This window comes from Pelophylax lessonae (genome assembly GCF_965119305.1).
Source record: "Pelophylax lessonae genome assembly, chromosome: 9".
Classification (NCBI taxonomy): domain Eukaryota; kingdom Metazoa; phylum Chordata; class Amphibia; order Anura; family Ranidae; genus Pelophylax; species Pelophylax lessonae.
Window position 1 is genome coordinate 215290715 of NC_138776.1, and position 22175 is coordinate 215312889.

The following is a 22175-nucleotide window of genomic DNA, read 5'->3' on the forward strand; positions in this document are numbered from 1 at the left end:
CTCTGCCCTAGTTTTTTTGCTGTTGATATATTTAAAGAATTTCTTTGGATTTTTTTTTACTATCCTCCGCTATTTGTCTCTCAAAGTTGATTTTAGCCATTTTGATTTCGTGTTTACATTTCTTATTTTCCTCCTTGTATTGCTGGAAGGCCGATACTGTGCCCTCTGATTTATATTTCTTGAAGGCCAATTTTTTTCCCCTAATAAGTTTTTTAACGCTACGGTTTAGCCAGCCAGGTTTGGCTTTGTCTCTTCTAAATTTATTTCCCATAGGAATGCACTGCAAGATGCCTTTGCTTAATATGTTCCTAAAGCATTCCCATTTTTCCTCTGTGGTCAGGGATCCCAGGGTTTGGTCCCAGTTTACCCTTTCCATCAATGAGTACAATTTCGGAAAGTTTGCCCTTCTGAAGTTTAGGGTTCTTATGTTCCCCACTTGCCTTGTTATATTGTTATTTATACTAAATGTGATCATCCTGTGATCGCTAGAGCCCAGGTTGTCCTGAACTACTACCTCCGAGATTAGGTCTGGGTCATTAGTGAGCAATAGATCCAGGACTGCATTTTCTCTAGTCGGATTATCCAGTAAGGTTTCCATGAATAGACGGGCATTCTGTGAGTGTGCAGTCCCCTCATCCCAGTCAATGTCGGGATAATTGAAGTCCCCCAATATGATGACTGATCCCAATTTTGCCACTTTACTCATTAGTGCTAAGGATTCCAGCTCTACCTCCTCCCCTTGGTTAGGTGGCCTATAGCAAACCCCCACAATTACTTTCCCCTTTTCTCCTTCCCTATGGAGTTCAACCCACACAGATTCTAACTCCATACTCATCCCTTCCGTAATGTCACTCCTTTCTATCACCTTTATATTGAATAAAAGACACAGACCTCAAAAATGAAAAGGAGGTCAATAAACCATTTTTAGGTCAGCATGCAAATATCATTTCCAGCTCTCCAGTTCTCAGCATGTTACACACATGTAAATCCCAAAGAAAAGGGGGCTTCATAGTGTAACTGCTTGGTTTATTTACAAAATGAGAGCTAAAAAAACACTCACAGGATAAAAAAACACTCACAGGATAAAATAACACATTGCATATGTGGTAATAACCACAGTATACTCTGACAATGGCAGATTAGATATTGGCACCCGATCCCCACCCAGCATAATATAATCACTCCACATGGACCAACTGATCTGTTTTGTCCTTCCAGGCTTCCAGGATCAATGCAAAAAACAGTAACTATGAATGCTTCTGGCTCCTGCTCATTTAGTGCACATTCTCTGAACTTCTGGTCTTTACAGGAATGAGTTAACAGTGGACAGTGCAGTCTAGAATCAGTCTGTTAGCCTGGATACAAAAGGAGGGAGGAGGAGGAGGGAGGAGAGAGGAGCAGGTTATGGAGCTGTGTGTTTTTGTTGATGCACACAGTGTAGGGACATACAACTTTGGTCCCTGCATGTAAGGGTGGCTCCATAGGATGCTACATAAGAAAGGAGCTACCCAGAAGCAGAAAACCTGAGGTAAAGGTCATAGCACCAGCTTAAAGTGGAACATAGGCAAGGATTAAAAGATAAAGAAGATGCATACTCAGTAAGTGATTAACCATTTGCTGATCAGTCACGTTGACTGTACTGCGGCAAAGTGGTTAGTTATCGTCCAGCGACGTAGACCTACGTCGCTGGACTCCTCCCCTTGTAGGCGGCACGTGCGCACCGCCGGAGGCTCGCTCCCGCTGTATTCAGTCACAGCGGGAGTCGGGCCAGGGGAGGAGCGGCGGTAATCAACACCGCTCTTCCCTGATCGTCGGGGATCTAGTGTGGAGATCCGCCCGCTTGTGTAAACAAAGCAGGCGGATCTCCTAAGTGCCAGGCAGGGTCAGATTGCAGGGTTCAGCATAGCTGAACCTGCGATCTGTCCCTGTGTTACTCAGTCACCTCCCCCCACACACGTCAGTAAGCACCAGGCATACATTAACCCCTTGATCACCAATAAAAATTAACTCCTTCCCTGCCAGTGCCATTTTTACAGTAACAGTGCATATGTATAGCACTGATTACTGTAGTAATGTTACTGGTACCCCCAAAAGTGTAAAAAATGTCAGTCAAGGGTCCGATCTGTCCGCCGCAATGTCCCAGTCCCGCAAAAAAAAAAATCGCAGATCGCCGCCATCACAATACACCATTACTTACGCCATTACAAAAAAAAAAACAGCAAAAATGACAGAAATCTTTCCCTTAGTTAGTAAACGCAATAACTTTTGCGCAAACCAATCAAAATACGCTTATTGCGATTTTTTTTACCAAAAATATGTAGCAGAAAACAAATTGGCCTAAAATGTTAAAAAATTTTGATTTTTACATTTTTTGGGGGGGAATTTCATATAAAAAAATGTGAAAAATATTGTTATTTTTTCAAAATTGTCGCTCTTTTTTTGTTTATAGCGCAAAAAGTAAAAATCACACAGGTGATCAAATACCACCAAAAGAAAGCTCTGTTTGTGGGAAAAAAAGGACGTGAATTTCGTTTGGGTACGGCGTTGCATGACCGCGCAATTGTCAGTTAAAGTCGCACAGTGCCGAATCGCAAAAAGTGGCCAGGACGTAAGACAGCAAAATCCTCCGGTGGTAAAGTGGTTAAATCAGCTGCTGAAAGTGCATAAAAGCTGGGGGTTTGAGATCACGTTTAGTATTATAACTGCAATAAAACTTTACTAATACTGTAGGTGTAGACTTTTACTTTTAAAGAGGAAGTAAACCCTCCTCGGACACTTGTACCTATAGGTGATCCTATGATAAGGCTTACCTATAGGTACTGTAAATATCTCCTAAACATGTAGCGTTTAGGAGATATTTACTTTACATGTAGCCAGTGACGTCACTGGCGCATGCACTCTGAAGAAACGGCCGCTGGTGCCGTTTCTTCAGAGACCCGTGCCGTGACTGTCGGCTCCCGCGCGCGTGCGCGGGAGTGACGTCACCGCGGCTCCGGCCAATCAGATGGCCGGATGCCAAGATCCCGGAAGACGGGCGACTGGACATGTTGCCCGTCATAGAGGTGACCGGACGGCACGGCGGGGGCTCGTTCTGAGGTAAGTATTTCATAATGAGCTAGTATGCGATGCATACTAGCTCATTATGTCTTTCTCTTTCAGCTTGTAAAAAAAAAAAAAAAAAACGGAGTTTACAACCTCTTTAAGATACTCACCTATCCTGGAATCCAGCAATGTCTGCACCCCAGCCAATGTTTCCATTGGCTCTCGGGTACTGCCACCACCATTGCCTATAAGGGAAACCGGCAGTCTCCTGGAGTTGGGGACGAGTACTGGTCAAAAACAGGTACCCGTTCCCCCCAAATGTTGCACCGGAGGGGGAAGGAAGCAGATAAGCGGGGCTCCCACTCATTGTGACCTTGCATAGCTACCATTGTAATATTAATTTGTCTCTTGTCTATTCATGGACCTGTGTTTGTATTACCTATTCTTCTTTTCAATAAAATATTTGAACAAGGAAAAAATGCAACTATTAGAACCTTGTTTATGCAAGGGGATACAAATACGTATGATGGTCTGCATATTTAAAGGTATATATAGCCAAAACTTTTTTCCTATGTGGGTAGAGAGAAAACAAAGCTGGGGCATCATGGATTTTATGTGGTGCAACCAGTATTGTATCTTGGCCTAGGCCAACAAGGCCCAGGCCTAGGGCAGAACTTTGCAGGGGGGCAGCAAAAAAGCTGCACCCCGCACAAAAAAAAACAGCCTTCTCCCACCTCCCGCACAAAAAGGGTTCCCGCCGGCTTGCGCTACACTTTTAGTATAGTGCCAGTCCTATGGGGTGAATTGGGCTGGAGGGCAGGGTCTAGGAGGCAAGTCAGTCTGGCAGCCCCATAAAGTGGTCACACTGCTACCTGCTGGTATGATAATACTGGCCGGTGAGGACATTCGGTCAGACCGCAGGCCCGCCGATCACACTTAATACAGCTGGCCCAACAGCCGCCAATGCTAATAAGAGTGGCACTGCAGCCTATTGCTCCGCCTACCCCTTCCACCCCCAGGTATGACAGGCATTAATTGGGTCAATAATATAATTTCATTTCTTTTAACATCCTTGTCCTTGAGCGAGCATACTGAATAGCAGCATATACAATTAGGACTTTTATTGTATATGATGGCAATAATATTTTGGACCCGCTCACCTCATATGTGCTATCGCAGTATGTCACTGGATTAGTAAGATTTCTCCTTTCTTACCTTATAAGATATTTGACTTGTGTTTGCTGCCACTGATTATTTCACTTATTTGTATAATGACTCTGGACTTCCTATTTATTATACAAATAAGTGAAATAATTCTATGATTACAATCAGTGGCAGCAAACAAAAGTCCAAATATCCAAAAAGAAAGGAGTAATCTTATTAATCCAGTGATTTAAGGCTGTACTAATGGTCACTGATAAGGCTGCACTGATGGCCTCTGATGAGGTCGCACTGATAAGCTGCACTAATGGGGCTGCACTGATAAGGCAGGACTGATATGCTGCACTGATGGGCACTGATATGCTGCACTGATGGGCGCTAATAGGTTGCACTGATGGGCATTAATATGCTGCTCTGATGGCCACTGATGATGTGGCGAAGGTGGGTACTGATAAACTGCACTGATGGGCACTAATGAGGCTGCACTGATAAGGCAGCACTTATATGCTGCACGGATGGGCACTGATGAGGCTGCACTGATGGGCACGAGGCAGCACTGATAAGCTTCACTGGTGGGGCTGCCCTGATGGGCACTGATATGTTGCACTGATGGCCACTGATGAGGTGGCACTGATAGGCAGCACTGATGGGCACTGATATGATGCACTAATGGTAACTGATAGGCTGCACTGGTGGCCACTGATGGTGCTGTACTGATGAGGCCGCACTTATATACTGCACTGATGAGGCTTCACTAGTGGGCAGTAATAAGGCTGCACTGATGAGCACTGATAAGACTGCACTGATGGGAACTGATGAGGCTGCACTGATGGGCCCTGATAGATTGTGGTTGTGGTCTGTGGTTTACAGATGACAGGGCGGGTCATAAACAGGAAAGGGTGTGGTCTTTACAGGATGGGGTGGGGTTGCACAAGTTTAGTCAGGCCTAAGGCAGCACAAAACCTAAATACACCACTGGGTGCAACATCCCCCTATCTCCATTTATTTAAATTGAAATTAGGAATGGCAAGTTGTTATTATGAATGACTTCCAATATCGGAAAAGGTGAAGAGGAGGATACTTCCAGCTCTTGATGCATTGAATGGAAAATTCCACTTCTTTAGGAAAGGGAAATGGTGAGGCAAATAGTAAATCTAGGAAATAACAATACAAGTATGATAACATCCAGTATTTGACAAGATTGTGTGTATGAATAAACCGTTAACAGCACTCAAAATCTCCACTTGCCTGCTCACATTAGGCAAAAGCTGAGGGCGAGTGTGGAGCAGGGGCAGATTGGGCCAGGAGGTAGGGAGGCAAATGGCCCCCGGGCCACTCTGATGCCCTGGAAAAAAGGCCACACCACTTCTGCTTAAAGTGATCAGCCAGGAAACTGTCGGGAGGAGCGCCAGCCGGATCATTCATAGAGAGGCTCTCCTGGTGTGACACAGCTTGGATCTAAAACGCCGGCCACTGTCAAACAAAGTCCCACCTCCAGGACCGGTTATTATGATAGAAAGCACACTGGTCTAATGCCGGGAAATTGAATCAGTGTGCTGTCTATCATAGGAGCCAGTCCAGGAGGTGCGACTTTGTTTGACAGCAGCCAAGGTTTCAGATCCAAGCTGTGTCACAGCAGGAGATCCTCTCATGCGTAATCCAGCCAGCTCTCATCCTGATTTCTCCCTGTGATCCCCATGCAGTGATAGGCTACATTGATGGGCACGAATAAGCACTGATGGCCACAGATGAGGCAGCAATGATGGACACTGATAAGGCCGCACTGATGGGCACTGATAAGGCTGCACTGATGGGCACTGTTTGGGCTGCACTGATGGGCACTGATAAGGCTGCACTGATGGGCACTGGTATGCTTTATGTTAATATTGTTAAAGTTGTTGTTGTTAATATGTATTTTCATAACCTAATTCTGCATAAAACATTTAATTTATGAGGGCGTGTTTAGGGGTGGAAATAGGGGCAGGGCAGGTTAGGGGTTGGGTGGGGCATCTGGTGGTGAGGAACTCTAAAGGCCAGGCTAGTAGCTCAGGACTTGAAATGTTGAGCCCTGCCATTAATATACAAATACACAATATTACGTGTATAGTAATGGTATATTCATACACAGAATATGTTATCTTGTCAAATAATGGATGTTGTCATACTTGTATTCCTATTTCCTAGATTCACTATTTGCCTCACTTGTTTCCCTCCCCTGAAGAAGTGGAATTTTCTGTGAAATGCATTGAGAGCCGGAAGTCTCCTTCTCTGCTCCTTTCCGATATTGGAAGTCATTCATGGACTGTAAAAACAGTTTGTCGTTCTCAATTTCAGTTGAAGTAGATAGGGGGAGCTTCTATAGCGGACAGTTGAAATTAATCTAATTTCATTTTAAATAATGTTTTTAGGAACCGTAAGTCTCCTCCTCTTCTCCTTTCCGATATTGGAAGTCATTCATTGACTGTAATAACAATTTTGTAAAAAGTGTATAGGGGAGCTTCTATAGGGGACAGTTCAAATAAATCTGGTTTCATCATTTTATCAATTAATAAATCCTTTTTGGGATATAATGTCAATAAAGTGATTACTTTAAGAATTGTTTGGGTAAATTATCTATGTTGCGCCACAAAAAATCTGCAATGCCTCAGCTTTATTTTCATTCTAAGATATACTATGAATGAGGTGCAGTTTTAACTATAACCACCAACTATCCTCCTATCAACTTATGCAAGTAGAGCAGGTCTTACTGCAGAGATTCCCCTTCCCTTCCTGTCCCTGAGAAGTGAGGGGAATTCCTCCCTTGGTTGTCACCAGAACAGGTGTCCCAACTGGAAATATTACTCTAACCTATTATTCTGATAAAATCTTGTTAGTTAATAACTTTCTGTTCTTTCTGCCTCCGGACTGTTATCAGTAAATTTTTGACACAAATTTGGTAGTGAACGTGTTAATTTTTGTCTAATGCTTAATGGCTGGCTTGCTGGCACCCTGTGGTGAGTGACTGGCTGGCTGGCACCCTGTGGTGGGTGGCTGGCTTGCTGGCACCCTGTGGTGGATGGCTGGCTTGCTGGCACCCTGTGGTGGGTGGGTGGCAGGCTGTTTGGCACCCTGTGGTGGATGGCTTGCTGGCTGGCACCCTGTGGTGGATGGCTAGCTGGCACCCTGTGGTGGGTGGGTGGGTGGCTGGCTGTCTGGCACCCTGTGGTGGGTGGCTGGCTGTCTGGCACCCTGGGGTGAGTGGCTGGCTGGCACCCTGTGGTGGGTGGTTGGCTGGCACCCTGTGGTAGGTGGGTGGCTGGCACAGCGGCTGTGGGTGGCTGGCTGGTACAGGGTCTGTGGGTGGCTGGCTGGTACAGTGCCTGTGGCTGGCTGGTACAAAGCCTGTGGGTGGCTGGCTGTCTGGCACCCTGTCTGTGGGTGGCTGGCTGTCTGGCACCCTGTGGTGGGTGGCTGGCTGGCTGGCACAGGGGCTTGTGGGTGGCTGGCAGGTACAGGGCCTGTGGGTGGCTGGCTCGCTGGTACAATACCTGTGGCTGGCTGGTACATGGCCTGTGGATGTGGGCGGCTGGCTGGCACCGGGCTGCTGTGGGTGGGTGTATGGCTGTGATACACTCCCGCGATACTAGTCCCGACTCCAGACGAGGCTGTCCAAGGCGAGGGAGGTGGCCTAAGAAGATGACGTCACAAAAATATTGGCAATATCGGCCAGTTCCAGGGCCGATACCGATATATCGGGGAAAATGCACATATCGGCCACCGATATATCGGCCTTGCCGATAATCGGTCTATCCCTAATATATGTATATATTGATATATATATAGATATATATGTATATATATTTTTTATATACATATCTTAAACAGAGACCCGATCAAAGCTTAATCCGGCCTTGTTCTGGTCTTCGGCCAGCCAGACCCGGGTGAGCTGCAGAAGGCGCCGGGGGGGGGGGGGAGATTCCTCTCCTGCTCCTTGTAATAACAACCGAAGCGGCTGCTCAGCCATATCGGTTGTCATTACAAGAAAGCCGACCGTCGGCTCCAAAAAATGGTACTGGGGTCATGCCTCTAGCTGCAGGCATCACCCCGGTACAACCTCTTAAAGCCGAGGCCGCATATTTGGCGGTAAGGGGTTAAATGGAAAAGTATATAACTTGTTCCAGTAACCATTTCTTGGGATGTTGCCCTGCTCCATTTACTTCCTTTATCTCACGCTATCCTATTTCCTATGCTATTTATGACGAGCCAGAAAACAAAGCATGTAATAAAAGCAGACATGGACAATGGTTCTGTGCAACTGCTTTCTATTTTAAGTAAAGTAATTATCTTAGAAAGTTTAAGTGAGCATAACAAAGTGATTCATTTATCATTTCTAACATAATTACACCTCATCTCCTGTGATAATCCTCTCATATGTTTTCAAATAATTATCTGGCAAATGTGTCACTTATAATTTACTTTCCTTACAAAGCAATCTGATTGGAAACAATAGTGTTGTTTATTACCCAACTAATGCTGAAGAACACCTCTAGAGAGTCCATAAAAGGAGCATTTAGCCCCAGGTGAGTGGCATGTCCCATTGGGGGAGATTTACTAAAACTGGTTCACTCAAGACCTGGTGCAGCTGTGCATGGTAACCAATCAGCTTCTAACTTCAGCTTGCTCAATTAGGCTTTGGCAATAATCCTACGTTCACACCTATGGGTTTTTTTGTCCTTTTTTCAGAAACACACTACAGTCCATTTAACATGGTTTCCTATGCTACACGTTCACATTTATGCTTTTTCAGTCGGCACGCTTTTGGAAAGGGTGAGGGACTTTTTTCCCCGCAGCAAATTGCATTTTCCGTGTAATAGAGTCGCACCTGAAACGCCAGTGTTGCTTTTCTGATGCATTTTTTAATGCGTTTTGCGTTTTTTTTACTCTTTAAAAACACTGTATATAGCTGGTTGCTAAGGAGCGGGTCGGAAAGCCAGCCGCCACATCTATAACAACCGATGAGTCATCAGCTGTTAGCAGGGTTTCCCGCTAACAGCTGAATTAAAAAAAAAAGAATTGCAAGTAAAAAAAATGGCGTGGGTCTCCACCCTAATCCATACCAGGCCCTTGGGGTCTGGTATGGATTTGGAGAGGAACAAACCCCACGCCAAATATTTAAAAAAAAATGGCATGGTCGTCCTCCCCACGGCAAAATCCACACCAGATCCTTATGTGAGCATGCTGCCCAGCAGGTCAGGAAAGAGGGGATGAGCGAGCACCCCTCCCCCTCCTGAACTATACCCTCAAAATGCCACATACCCTCAAAAAATGGGGGGTGCTTTGGGGGCACCTTGTCCTCATGTTGATGGGGATAAGGGCCTCATCCCCACAACCCCGGGCTGTGGTTGTCGAAATCTGTGGGTGGAGGGCTTATCGGACTCTGGAAACCCACTTTACAAGGGGGCCCCCAGATCCCACCCCCCCCCGCGTGAATGAGTAGGGGTACCTTACTATTCCTTAAAAAAAAAAAAAAAACACCCCTGATGTAGATCCATCTCATGCTGCGCATGGCCACCGCTGGACCCCAAAAAAAAAAAAAAAAGTTTCACTCGCCATGATCGCTTCCGCTGAATGTCTGCATGGCCGTCTGACATTTTTTAAATAGCTATGGGGCGAGGCCACCCGGCGACATCCCCTTTGGTGGCACCGTCCCCCGTGTTAAGTCATTGACTGATGCATACTGGGCCGCTGACATCACAGGGGCGCCGTACCACCAGATGGGCCTGCCCCATAGCTATTTAAGAAATGTCAGATGGCAGGGCAGGCAGTCTGCTGGAGCATCCGTGGCGAGCGGAGCTTTTTTTTTTTTTGTGGTTTTTTTGGATCCGGCAGCGTCCGGGGGACGACATTGTTTTTTTATTTAGCTGTGAAAGAATGGCTCCTGTCTTTATTCACTTTGCACTTCTTTGGTGAATGGGTGAGGCTACTATGTACCCCAAACTCATTTACATGGGGCCAGGTTCTGGGGGCCCCCTTTTTAAATGGGGGCTTCCAGGCGCCGATAAGCCTCTCAGCCACAGACCCCCCCAACAACAGCCCAGGGCTGTGGGGAAGAGGCCCTTGTCCTCAACAAGGTGCTTTGGTGCCCCCCGCCAATCAAGAGCCCAAGAACCCACCACCTGGAATTAGTTCAGAGAGGAGATGACAGCGGCCGGTGAGGTATACAATCCTCCTATCACAGGAATGTGGAGGTGGGTATCTGCTGTTACCACTGTTTTAATGGGTTAGGGGCACAATTTAAGTACTAAGCTGTTGTTATTTTGATAACATTTTATGTGAGTATATAGTAAAATACATGTTAAAGAGGAATAGGCTCAGGCGTGTTTGGATTGTAGTCCCAACCCACCTAAGCAATCCCGCCAGGAAGCTGACACTGCACACCGCCAATCATTGGCAGCGAGGCATTTCCCAGCCCACGGCTACAAATACACATGCTGCCTATGATTGTTGGTGTGGAAACCCTATTTTCTATCATTCTGGAGGATCGGATAGGATCGGATGAGAATGGACAGGCAGTCCGTTCTCATCCAATCTCCCATAGAGGACAGCGGGGATGTGACAGCTCTGTCTCTGCACACAGAGCAGAGACGGGGCTGTCATCTGCCTGCTCAGCGGGTATTGGCGGATCGATCGCCCGCTGAGCAGAACGGACTCTGTGTGAAAGGGGAATAAATGAACCGTTTGTCCATTTACATCAGTTTTTCGCCCGATATGTTTTTTTAACGGAAGAAAAATAGAGCTTTGATCCGTTTCACAAAACAGATGTTGAGGGAAACGAATATACAATCCCGATTCCAAAAAAGTTGGGACACTGTACAAATTGTGAATAAAAACAGAATGTAATAATGTGGAAGTTTCAAATTTCAATATTTTATTCAGAATACAACATAGATGACATATCAAATGTTTAAACTGAGAAAATGTATAATTTTAAGGGAAAAATGAGTTGATTTTAAATTTCATGGCATCAACACATCTCAAAAAAGTTTGGACAAGGCCATGTTTACCACTGTGTAGCATCCCCTCTTCTTTTTATAACAGTCTGCAAACGTCTGGAGACTGAGGAGACAAGTTGCTCAAGTTTAGGAATAGGAATGTTGTCCCATTCTTGTCTAATACAGGCTTCTAGGTGCTCAACTGTTTTAGATCTTCTTTGTTGCATCTTCCTCTTTATGATGCACCAAATGTTTTCTATGGGTAAAAGGTCTGGACTGCAGGCTGGCCATTTCAGTACCCGGATCCTTCTTCTACGCAGCCATGATGTTGTAATTGATGCAATATGTGGTCTGGCATTGTCATGTTGGAAAATGCAAGGTCTTCCCTGAAAGAGACGACGTCTGGATGGGAGCATATGTTGTTCTAGAACTTGGATATACCTTTCAGCATTTCCAGATGTGTAAGCTACCCATGCCACACGCACTCATGCCACCCCATACAATCAGAGATGCAGGCTTCTGAACTGAGCGCGGATAACAACTTGGGTTGTCCTTGTCCTCTTTAGTCCGGATGACATGGCGTCCCAGTTTTCCAAAAAGAACTTCAAATTTTGATTCATCTGACCACAGAACAGTTTTCCACTTTGCCACAGTCCATTTTAAATGAGCCTTGGCCCAGAGAAAACGCCTGCGCTTCTGGATCATGTTTAGATATGGCTTCTTTTTTGGCCTATAGAGTTTTAGCTGGCAACGGCGAATGGCACGGTGGATTGTGTTCACCGACAATGTTTTCTGGAAGTATTCCTGAGCCCATGTTGTGATTTCCATTACAGTAGCATTCCTGTATGTGATGCAGTGCCGTCTAAGGGCCCGAAGATCATGGGCATCCAGTATGGTTTTCTGGCCTTTACCCTTTTATGCACAGATTTTGTTCCAGATTCTCTGAATCTTTGGATGATATTATGCACTGTAGGTGATGATAACTTCCAACTCTTTGCAATTTTTCTCTGAGTAACTCCATTCTGATATTGCTCCACTATTTTTCGCCGCAGCATTGGGGGAATTGGTGATCCTCTGCACATCTTGACTTCTGAGGGACACTGCCACTCTGAGAGGCTCTTTTTATACCCAATCATGTTGCCAATTGACCTAATAAGTTTCAAATTGGTCCTCCAGCTGTTCCTTAAATGTACATTTAACTTTTCCGGCCTCTTATTGCTACCTGACCCAACTTTTTTGGAATGTGTAGCTCTCATTAGATCCAAAACGAGCCAATATTTGGCATGACATTTCAAAATGTCTCACTTTCAACATTTGATATGTTATCTATATTATATTGTGACTAAAATATAAGTTTATGAGATTTGTAAATTAGTCCATTCCTTTTTTACTCACAATTTGTACAGTGTCCCAACTTTTTTGGAATTGGGTTTGTAAATGGATGTAAATGTATGATCATCCATTTTTCCATAGAGATGCATTGATGTCTGTTTTTCATCCGTCAACGGATGGATGAAAAACATACAAACGGTCCGCATGTGTGAAAGGGGGGCCTATGGGAGATTCACCTGATGAAGTGAAATAAAATCCGAAAATTTTGAGTGAACAGGAAAAGAAGGGAAATCTTCCAGCTAAAAAAAAAAATAATCGACAGGGGTTATAACTCTTCCCTTACTCTATCCAAGATGATAAAAGTGCCTTCAGCTCTACTTTCAGGAAATGCTAGTTTTTTGTTAACACAATAATTGTTACAGTTATTATCATTTAGTGTTAATCAACTACTATATAATAGTTAAAGTGGCGTTACCCCGAAAGCAAACATTTATTATATTCCAGCTTACCATTTCATAGATGTGATGGCTGCATTTATTTTCTTTTTTGCTTTTTTTTTTCTTCTATTTTCATCTGGTAATCCAGCCAGTAAATTTGTTGTTTTTCAAAAGATCCAAATCTCCAGCAGAATGTATCAGTTACAGAGATGAAACAAAGCATTTAGTCTTGATTCACACTAGCGCAACTTGTCAGGCGACTTGTCAGCCTGACAAGTCACGCTCCCTCGCGGTCCATTGACTGCTACAGGACCCGTTCTAATAGGAGCGACACAAGTTGCTCCGACTTAGAAAAAGTGTCCTGTACTACTTCGGGGCGACCTCGGAGCGACTTGCATAGACTTCCATTATGTGAAGTCCATGCAAGTCGCTCTGAAATCGTGGTGCATTGGTGCATGGGAATGCACAAGTCTCCCCCGAAGTAGTACGGAGTCGTGCCGCCCCAGTGTGAACCAACTCTTAACAGTAGTAGGGGTGATTACAATGATCAGCTTTTACATACAAAAGAAAAAAAAATGTTTGCTGTAACTGATTATAAAGTATTAGCTGGAGTTTGGCTTCAATTTGTTAGTGTGTTTAAATCTGCTAGTACATCTAACACTCCCCTCCCCCAGACTGACAATGCTGCTGTTCAAAGGTGCCAACTGTGCTCCTTCATCCAGAGTTGTCACCAGGTGAAAATAGAGCCTATGGAAATAAAACTAATGCAACCACCACATCTAATTATTGATAAGCTGCAATACATTACATTTTTTTGGTTTTGGGTTTTAAGTTGTATTTATTTCCATTTATAACAGTAAACATGACCATCACATTACCGATTTAAAGTTGCCCAGTTGCATAGTTTCTGTTGGGTTGAGTTCGCTGGAATGTAGTTGTGTATTTCAACAATCTTGGGAATAAAATGTTTTGTAACTTCTGCAACCAATACTGTAAAACAAACAAACAAACAAAAAAAATCGGATTTTTGTAAGATCTTACCGTAAAATCCTTTTCTCTTAGCTCATTGACAGACGTAGTCTTCTTGATTCACAAGAACTGGGTTATGTTGTCTCCGCAGGAGTAGGACTAGGCAGAAAGAAAAAACGTTCTGGCTCCACCCTAGGGGCAGTCCCAGAGGGTATATCCTCTTCCTGTCTGCTACAGAGAATCAGTTCTGTTACGAAGCAGTGTCAGAGAATTTAACCCAACCCAACTCAATGATAGAGGGGCGGGTACTACGTCTGTCAATGAGCTAAGAGAAAAGGATTTTACGGTAAGATCTTACAAAAATCCGATTTTCTCTGTCGCTCATTGACAGACGTAGTCTTCTTGATTCACAAGAACTGGGACATCCAGAAGCAGTGCCACAAATGAGGGGTGGGATTGACAGAAATCAAAATCCAATCTAGAAGGCCCAACCGGAGCCAACCAGAAGTATCAAAGGACTCATCGAGTAAACAGATGAGACCTACTCCACAAATCCTCGAGGTAGACCAACAGTCTCCTCAAACAGTGGCCTGCAGGAACCTTGCGGCCAGAAGAGGCATCTGACGATGCCATCACATAAACCTTATACAATATTATAAAGGTATGAACCGACGACTAAACAGTCGCCTTGAAAACCTGAACCACTGACGCCTGATGGCGGAAGATCCAGGAAACTCTAAGTGCCCGAGTAGAATGCGCCTTAACAGGGAACGGGGGATCCCGACCCTTAGATAGAATAAGCCTATACCACCGTCTGTCTGATCCATCTAAAGATGGTCGCAGCAGAACAGGCAACCCCTTCTTAGGGCCGTCCGTGATCACAAACAGTGAATCCGTCTTACAAATTGAATCCGTAGTATTCAAATATATCCTGATCGCCAGAACTACATCCAAGGAATGCCATGCAAATTCTCGAGGATGATTGGGCTAAGGACATAGGAAGGACAATACACTGTCCTCATTCAATGAAACTTTGAAACCACCTTAGGAAGGAAGGATGGATTCGGATGAAGAACAACCTTATCCCTATGAACCACCAGATCTGGGGAACAACAGGATAATGCAGCCAGTTCTGACACCCTGCGTGCAGAAGTGATAGCCACCAAGAAGGCCACCTTCTGGGATAAAGTAAGCAAGGGAATCTCCCTGATATTTTCAAAGGGAGGTGTCTGAAGAACCGACAGCACCACACCGAACCGACAGGCACCCTCTCTTCACAATACCCTCTCCACCGGGGTGGGGTGTTGTGGACCACTCCGGACGCCTCGACTCTCTGGTTCCTGGCGTCCAAGCGAGACTTTTAACTCGCAAGGTCAGTCCCTCCAATGGGACTCCGTCGCGGCCGACCCAGCGCGGAGCTCTGGTCTGCACGCGCTCATAGGCAGAAACCGGAGTGACCACTGGATCTCAACATCCAGCCCGTCGCCCGGCCCCGCATACTTACTTGAATGTGTCGCGGCCGACCAAGCGCAATGCAATGGTCTGCGCGCGCTCGTAGGCCGGCTGGGGTGACCACTAGTGTCGCTCAGTCCGGCATATTTGCTTGAAGATCTCACAGGAAAAAACACTGGAGAAAACTACCTAAAAAATATTTTTTCTAAAAAAATCTTGCCAGGACCAGAGATCCCAGCAAGGAACTTAGGTACTTACTCCTGACTAGACAGAAAAAAACTGATTCTCTGTAGCAGACAGGAAGAGGATATACCCTCTGGGACTGCCCCTAGGGTGGAGCCAGAACGTTTTTTCTTTCTGCCTAGTCCTACTCCTGCGGAGACAACATAACCCAGTTCTTGTGAATCAAGAAGACTACGTCTGTCAATGAGCGACAGAGAAATAATGTTAATTGAACAAAGATTAAAGTAGAAGTCCACCCTATTACCAGAATTCCTGCATCTACAGACATCTACGATCCAACACTAACCTATCTAGCTCTGTAAAGAAGAAATCAATATACATAACTTTATTGAAGCCGATCTGACCCGATCCCAGGCTAAGCTGTCATCCGTGGCTTTGCTGTGGAGGGGTGTGCAGAGGACACAGCCGACAATGGAAGCCCCATAGTAAGTCTATGGGTGACATTACTCCCCATTCATTTCACACCCGTTGTCGGCTGTGTCCTCTGCAGAGCTTCCGCCGCTGAAGATCGGATCGGCTTAAAAAAAAAGGTATGTATACCGATTTCTTCTTTACAGGGCTAGATAGGTTAGTGTTAAGTTATATGGTGGATGTCTGTAGATAGGGGAGGACTGGGCCAGGGGCAGGGGGGCCATTGCCCCCTGGGCCGCTCTGATGTCCTGTAAAAAGGCTGCACCGCTTCTGCCACAGACATGCCTAAAGGATTCCCGGTGAAGAGAAGTAAAAAGTCCCCGCCACTGACCTACTGAGTGCGTGATGAAGACAAGGACAGAGCGCAGACCCCCCCCCCCAGCATGGATGGTGTAAACGGTGTTTGAGCAAAGGCCGGTTCCATGCACCACTTGAGAATCTCCTCCCTTGGCCAGCACTAACCGAGCTGTCCCAGCTCCCCCAACCGCCCCCTGCTGGCCAGGTTGGGAACCCTGATTCAGCCTGGGGGTGAGTAGAGAGTACCTGGAGCAGGGCTTCAGTCTGGAATGGGGGTCAGGAGGAGAATGGGAAGAGGGAGAGTGGGAAGGGGAGCTAAGTTGCTGGACCATGGGCCTCTGGTTTGTACTTGCCCCCTGGGCTAAAAGTTGCCAGTCTGCCCCTGTCTGTAGATGTAGGATTTTCAGTGTTAAGGATGACTTACACTTTAAATATCACCAATCTGCCATTTACAATATAAGTAATAATATGCTGCGCCTGGCATTATCATGAAATCTTATATATTACAATACATAAGCAGCTGACACAAAATCTTGGATTTTGCTAAAGATTGATCATAAAAAGTAAAATAAGTGCAGCGTAGTCAATTCTAGAAGTCCACATCCAAGGAGAGAACATAGATGCAATCTTCTATTAATGTTGTGAAGACCACCACCGACACCCAATCACACAGCCTCTTACCAAGTATCCCAGACTCTCATTACAAAGGTCTATGGAAGCGGTGGATGATACAATAGGCACAGGTGACAATCGGGGGCTGACTGGCAACTTTCAGCCCAGGGGGCATATACTAACCATAGGCCCATAGGTCAGCGACTCTGCCCCCCTCCCACTCTCTCTCTTTCTGGCCTCCTCCTGACCCCTATTCCAGGCTAAAGCTCCGCTCCAGGTACTCTCTACTCACTGGATTCCCGACCTGGCCAGCTGGGGCAGTTGGGGGGAGCTGGGACAGCTTGGTCGGGCTGGCCGGAGGAGGAGAGTCTCCAGTGGGGCATGACACCGGCCTCTTCTCAGACACAGCTTACACCATGCATGCTGGGGGGGAGGGCTGCACTCTGTTCTTGTCTTTATCCTGCACTCAGTTGGTCAGCGGTGGGGGCTTTTTACTTCTCTTCACCAGGAATCCTTTAGGCATGTCTGTGGCAGAAGCAGTGCAGCCTTTTTATGGGGTATCAGAGTGGCCTGGGGGGCAGTTGCCCCCCTGGCCCAGTCCTCCCCTGGTGACAATGGAATCCTTTCAGCGTTCCTCCTCAGAACTCCTCTCCATTAGTCTGATTGATAAATCGTCCTGCAGCAAGTTCTTGGTCAATGAAGCTTGGTGAGGCCCTGACTGTTGGCCAACACTGCACCCATGGTAGACAATTAACCGTCATTTGCACACCACATCCTCCTGCTAAGGAACCCTTTTAATGACCCGCGCTTGCACTCTCGTTTTCCCTACAAACAGGAGCCTGAGAGTACTTTACAATTGCACATGGACGCAGCAGGCCATCTACAATAAGCTGCTGACAGGAGAAATAGTTAAAACTTCATATGTACCTGTGCCCAGACTATGGATAATAAATGATTAACCACTTCTGGACCGAGCCCATTTCTGACACATGTTGTTTGCAAGTTAAAATCAGTATTTTTTGCTAGAAAATTACTTAGAACCCCCAAACATTATATATATATATATATATATATATATATATATTTTTTTTTAGCAAAGACTCTGGAGAATAAAATGGCGGTCGTTGCAATATTTTTTGTCACGCAGTATTTGCGCAGCGGTCTTTCAAACGCTATTTTTTTGGGGAACAAATACATTTCACTGCATTTAAAAAAAAAATGAAACAGTAAAGTTATCCCATTTATTGTATATAGTGTAAAAAATGATGTCGCGCCAAGTAAATAGATACCTAACATGTTACAGTTTAAAATTGCGCACACCCGCGGAATGGGGACAAACTACATTCAAAAAAATTTCCATAAGCGACGCATTAAACATTTTTAACAGTTACCAGTTTAGAGTAACAGAGTAGTTCTTTGTTTTAAATTATTGCTCTCACTCTGGTGATCGCGGCGATACCTCACATGTGTGGTTTGAACAGCGCTTTCATATGCGGGCACGACTTCTGTATATGTTTTCTTTCACACGCGAGCTAACGGTGACGGGGGGCACTTTAAGATTTTTTCTTTTCCTATTTATTTTAATACATTTTATTATTTTATCAAAGGTTTTTTAAAAACGAAATATAAAATATGATCACTTTTATTGCTGTCATAAGCAATGTAAACATCCCTTGTGACAAAAATAGGCAGTGACAGGTACTCTTTATGGAGAGATCGGGGGTCTAAAAGACCCCAGACCCCTCCACTGCACTTCAATGTATTCAAAATGTCAAAAACTGCATTTTTGAATAGAGTCACTTTTTTAAATTCAGCGCCTTTAGCCGCCGAGTAACCCAGACGTGACGTCATGAGCGCCGCTTCTGGGTTACATCTTTGGAGACCCGATCGAAGCCTAATCCGGCTTTGATTGGGACTCTAACCAGCCGGTGGAGGTGCCAGCTGGTTGTTCGGGTCTCCCGATTGGGACAGGGGACCCGAGCAGAGAAGGCGGAAGGCGGCAGGAGGGGGGGGGGGCGTCCCCTCTCGCTCGCTGGGGTAACATCCGTGTGGCTTGGTTGTTATAACCTGAAAGCCAACCATCGGCTCTAACAATTGGTACCAGGATGATGACTCTAGCTGCAGGCATCACCCCGATACAAACACATATTGCAGCCTACATAGGGCTATGGGATTTTGCAAAAAAGTGGTTAACATACGCTTAACAAGCAGTAGGGCCGGGTTCACAGATTTGCAGTGTGAATTTCCGGTCCCTTTTCACTGCGAATTTCCAAAGTAGCTGTTCAGCTGTGATTTAGATACGGTTCTGATGGAGATTGTAGGAGCAAGCGGCCGACAGCATCCTTAACAATACCTGGTTGTTGACCTCTTTACGACCGCCTGCCGCAGATGTACTGTGGCAGGCAGCCGCTCCTGTGCAAACTGCCGTAACTGTACGACGGTCGTGAGCAGGAGGCTAGGGGGCGAGCATGCGCCGCCCCCACTCATGAGCGGGCAGACGGCTCCGATTGCCACCTGACATCCGCGATCGCTCCCCGCTGAGAGAGAAGGACGGTCGGCTGTTGTAAACACAGCTGACCGTTCTTCTCCCTGGAATGATCACAGAGCGCCTGTGATCCTTCTATATAGGATCACAGGTCTCTATGGTCATTTCACAAGCCCCGCCCCCCTACAGTTATAATCACTCCCCTAGGCTCACATTTAACCCCTTGATCACCCACAATGTTAGCCCCTTCCCTGCCAGTGTCATTATTACAGTAACAGTGCATATTTATAGCACTGATTACTGTAGTAATGTCACTGGCCCCCCTAAAAGTGTCAAAAATGTCAGTTAGGTGTCTGACCTGTCCGCCGCAATGTCGCAGTCCCGCTTAAAAAAAAAAAATCACATATCGCCGACATTACTAGTAAAAAAAACAAAAAAAAACAATAAAAATGACATAAATCTTTCGCGTAGTTTATAGATGCGATAACTTTTGCGCAAACCAATCAAAGTACGCTTATTGCGATTTTTTTTACCAAAAATATGTAGCAGAAAACAAATTGGCCTAAAATGTTAAAAAAATTTAGATTTTTAAATTTTTTTGGGGGGGAATTTCATGTAGCAGAAAGTCAAAAATATTGTTTTCTTTGTTCAGAATTGTTGCTCTTTTTTTGTTTTTAGCGCAAAAAACAAAAATTGCCCAGCTGATCAAATACCACCAAAAGAAAGCTCTGTTTGTGGGGGGAAAAGGATGTCAATTTCGTTTGGGTACAGCGTACGGCGTCGCACGACCGCGCAATTGTCCGTTGAATTTAAAAAAAATATTGGGTTTTTTTTTTTTTTAATTTCAGTCTGTTTTTGTTTATATAGCAAAAAATAAAAATCAGTGATGAAATACCACCAAGAGAAATGTTGTGTGGGCACAGTGTTGCATGACCGCACAATTACTAGGCTAAGTAGCGCAGTGCAGAATAGCAAAACATCGTCCTGGTCATAAAGGGGTCAAACCTGGAGCTGAGGTGGATATATCCATATATAAACCCTGCCACTGGCCATGTATTGAAGTTCAATAACTATAAATGAAATGAATCTGACACGTGTGTCCCCGGTGTGTGAATGTCACTCCATCCTCCCCGGGATCTCTATGTGCGATGTACTCCCCCTCCCCCTACCTCCATCACTGAAGTCCCGGGCGATGTTCTTCTTGGGGCGGCTCAGAGGGATCTGATCTATCCAGGCGTACAGCTCCTGCAGCTGATCTCCGCTGATCTTCTCGTTCATCGTTCCGAACACACAACTTCCTCTGATCGATCACCGGATCATGCCTCTGTGTGTCTGTTCCCATGGAGACCGGAGACAGTTGCTAGACAACGTGCCGCTCATGTCTAGAATGTACGGGAAGCAGAGAGGGACAAACTGAAGAGAACCGCGTTCAGTGACTGGCAGTGAGCACAGCCTGATTTTATTCTGTTCTATATTATTACCAGAGAGGAGGCGGTGCTCCTATTCTGTTCTATAGAATTACCAGAGAGGAGGCGGGGTCTGCTCACTCACAACACAATTACCACTTATGTCTATTGTCTCATCACTGCTTAACTACTTCTGGACCGGAAGGATTTGCCCCTTAATGACCAAGCCATTTTTTGCGATTCAGCACTGCGTTACTTTAACCACTTAAGCCCCGGAAGATTTTACCCCCATTCCGACCAGGGGGTATTTTGCGATTCGGCACTGCGTGACTTTAACGGAGAATTGCGCGGTCGTGCGACGCTGTACCTAAACGAATTTGGCGTCCTTTTTTTCCCACAAACAGAGCTTTCTTTTGGCGGTATTTGATCACCTGTGCGATTTTTTGATCACGCGCTATAAACAAAAAAAGAGCGTCCATTTTGCAAAAATAGCAATATTTTTCCCTTTTTTTATATGAAATTCCCCCAAAAAAAAATGTAAAAATCTAAATTTTTTAAAATTTTCGGCCAATTTGTTTTATGCTACCTATGTTTGGTAAAAAAAATCGCAAAAAGCGTATTTTGATTGGTTTGCGCAAAAGTTATTGCGTTTACTAACTAAGGGAAAGATTTTTGTCATTTTTGTTGTTTTTTTTTTTAACGCGTAATGGCGGCGATCTGCGATTTTTTTTGCGGTACTGCGACATTGCGGCGGACAGATCGGACCCTTGACTGACATTTGTGACACTTTTGGGGTTACCAGTGACATTACTACAGTAATCAGTGCTATACATATGCACTGTTACTGTAAAAATACACTGGTAGTGAAGGGGTTAACTTTATTTGAGAGGGAGGGGCTGTGTGTGTCCCTAGGGGCGTGATTCTAACTGTGATTGACTGGGGCTTCAGCTGTATGCAGAGTGATCAACGGATCTACATAGTAGATCCAGATGATCAGCTCTCATACAGCGAGGAGAATGACAGGCAGCTTGTTTACACAAGCTGCCTGACTTTCTCCCTCTCCCCCGCCGATCGCAGAGTGGCCGGCGGACATCGGGTCCGCCGGTCACACGCGCGGGGGGGTCCGTGACCACTCGGGAGCGGGAGCGCGCCTCCGGGGGCGCGCGCTCGCTCCCTAGACCCTCACAAGCTAGTGACGTAGCCCTACGTCACTTTGCCTGTGAGGGGCTGACCGCCGACGTAGATAGTCGTGCGGCGGTCGGCAAGTGGTTAAAGCGGTAGTAAACTCAAAGAGAAAAAAAAAAACCTGCAAGACAAAGGCATAATGAGCTAGTATGCATCGCATACTAGCTCATTA

At 45.5% G+C, this 22175-nt stretch overlaps 1 protein-coding gene across 3 annotated transcripts in view; it reads right to left on the reverse strand.

Annotated features, from left to right (window-relative positions):
- Positions 1-20781, reverse strand: part of LOC309563841 (sperm flagellar protein 1-like) — a 105593-nt gene extending 84812 nt beyond the window's left edge. For all 3 annotated transcript variants that reach the window (XM_082268476.1, XM_082268474.1, XM_082268475.1), the window contains exons 1-2: positions 20582-20781; positions 13822-13933 (exon numbers count right to left, since the gene is read on the reverse strand). In XM_082268476.1, the coding sequence (XP_082124602.1) occupies positions 13822-13933; positions 20582-20690 (221 nt within the window). In that variant the 5' untranslated portion in view covers positions 20691-20781. The remainder of the gene's footprint in view (positions 1-13821; positions 13934-20581) is intronic.
- Between the last annotated feature and the right edge of the window lie 1394 nt (positions 20782-22175).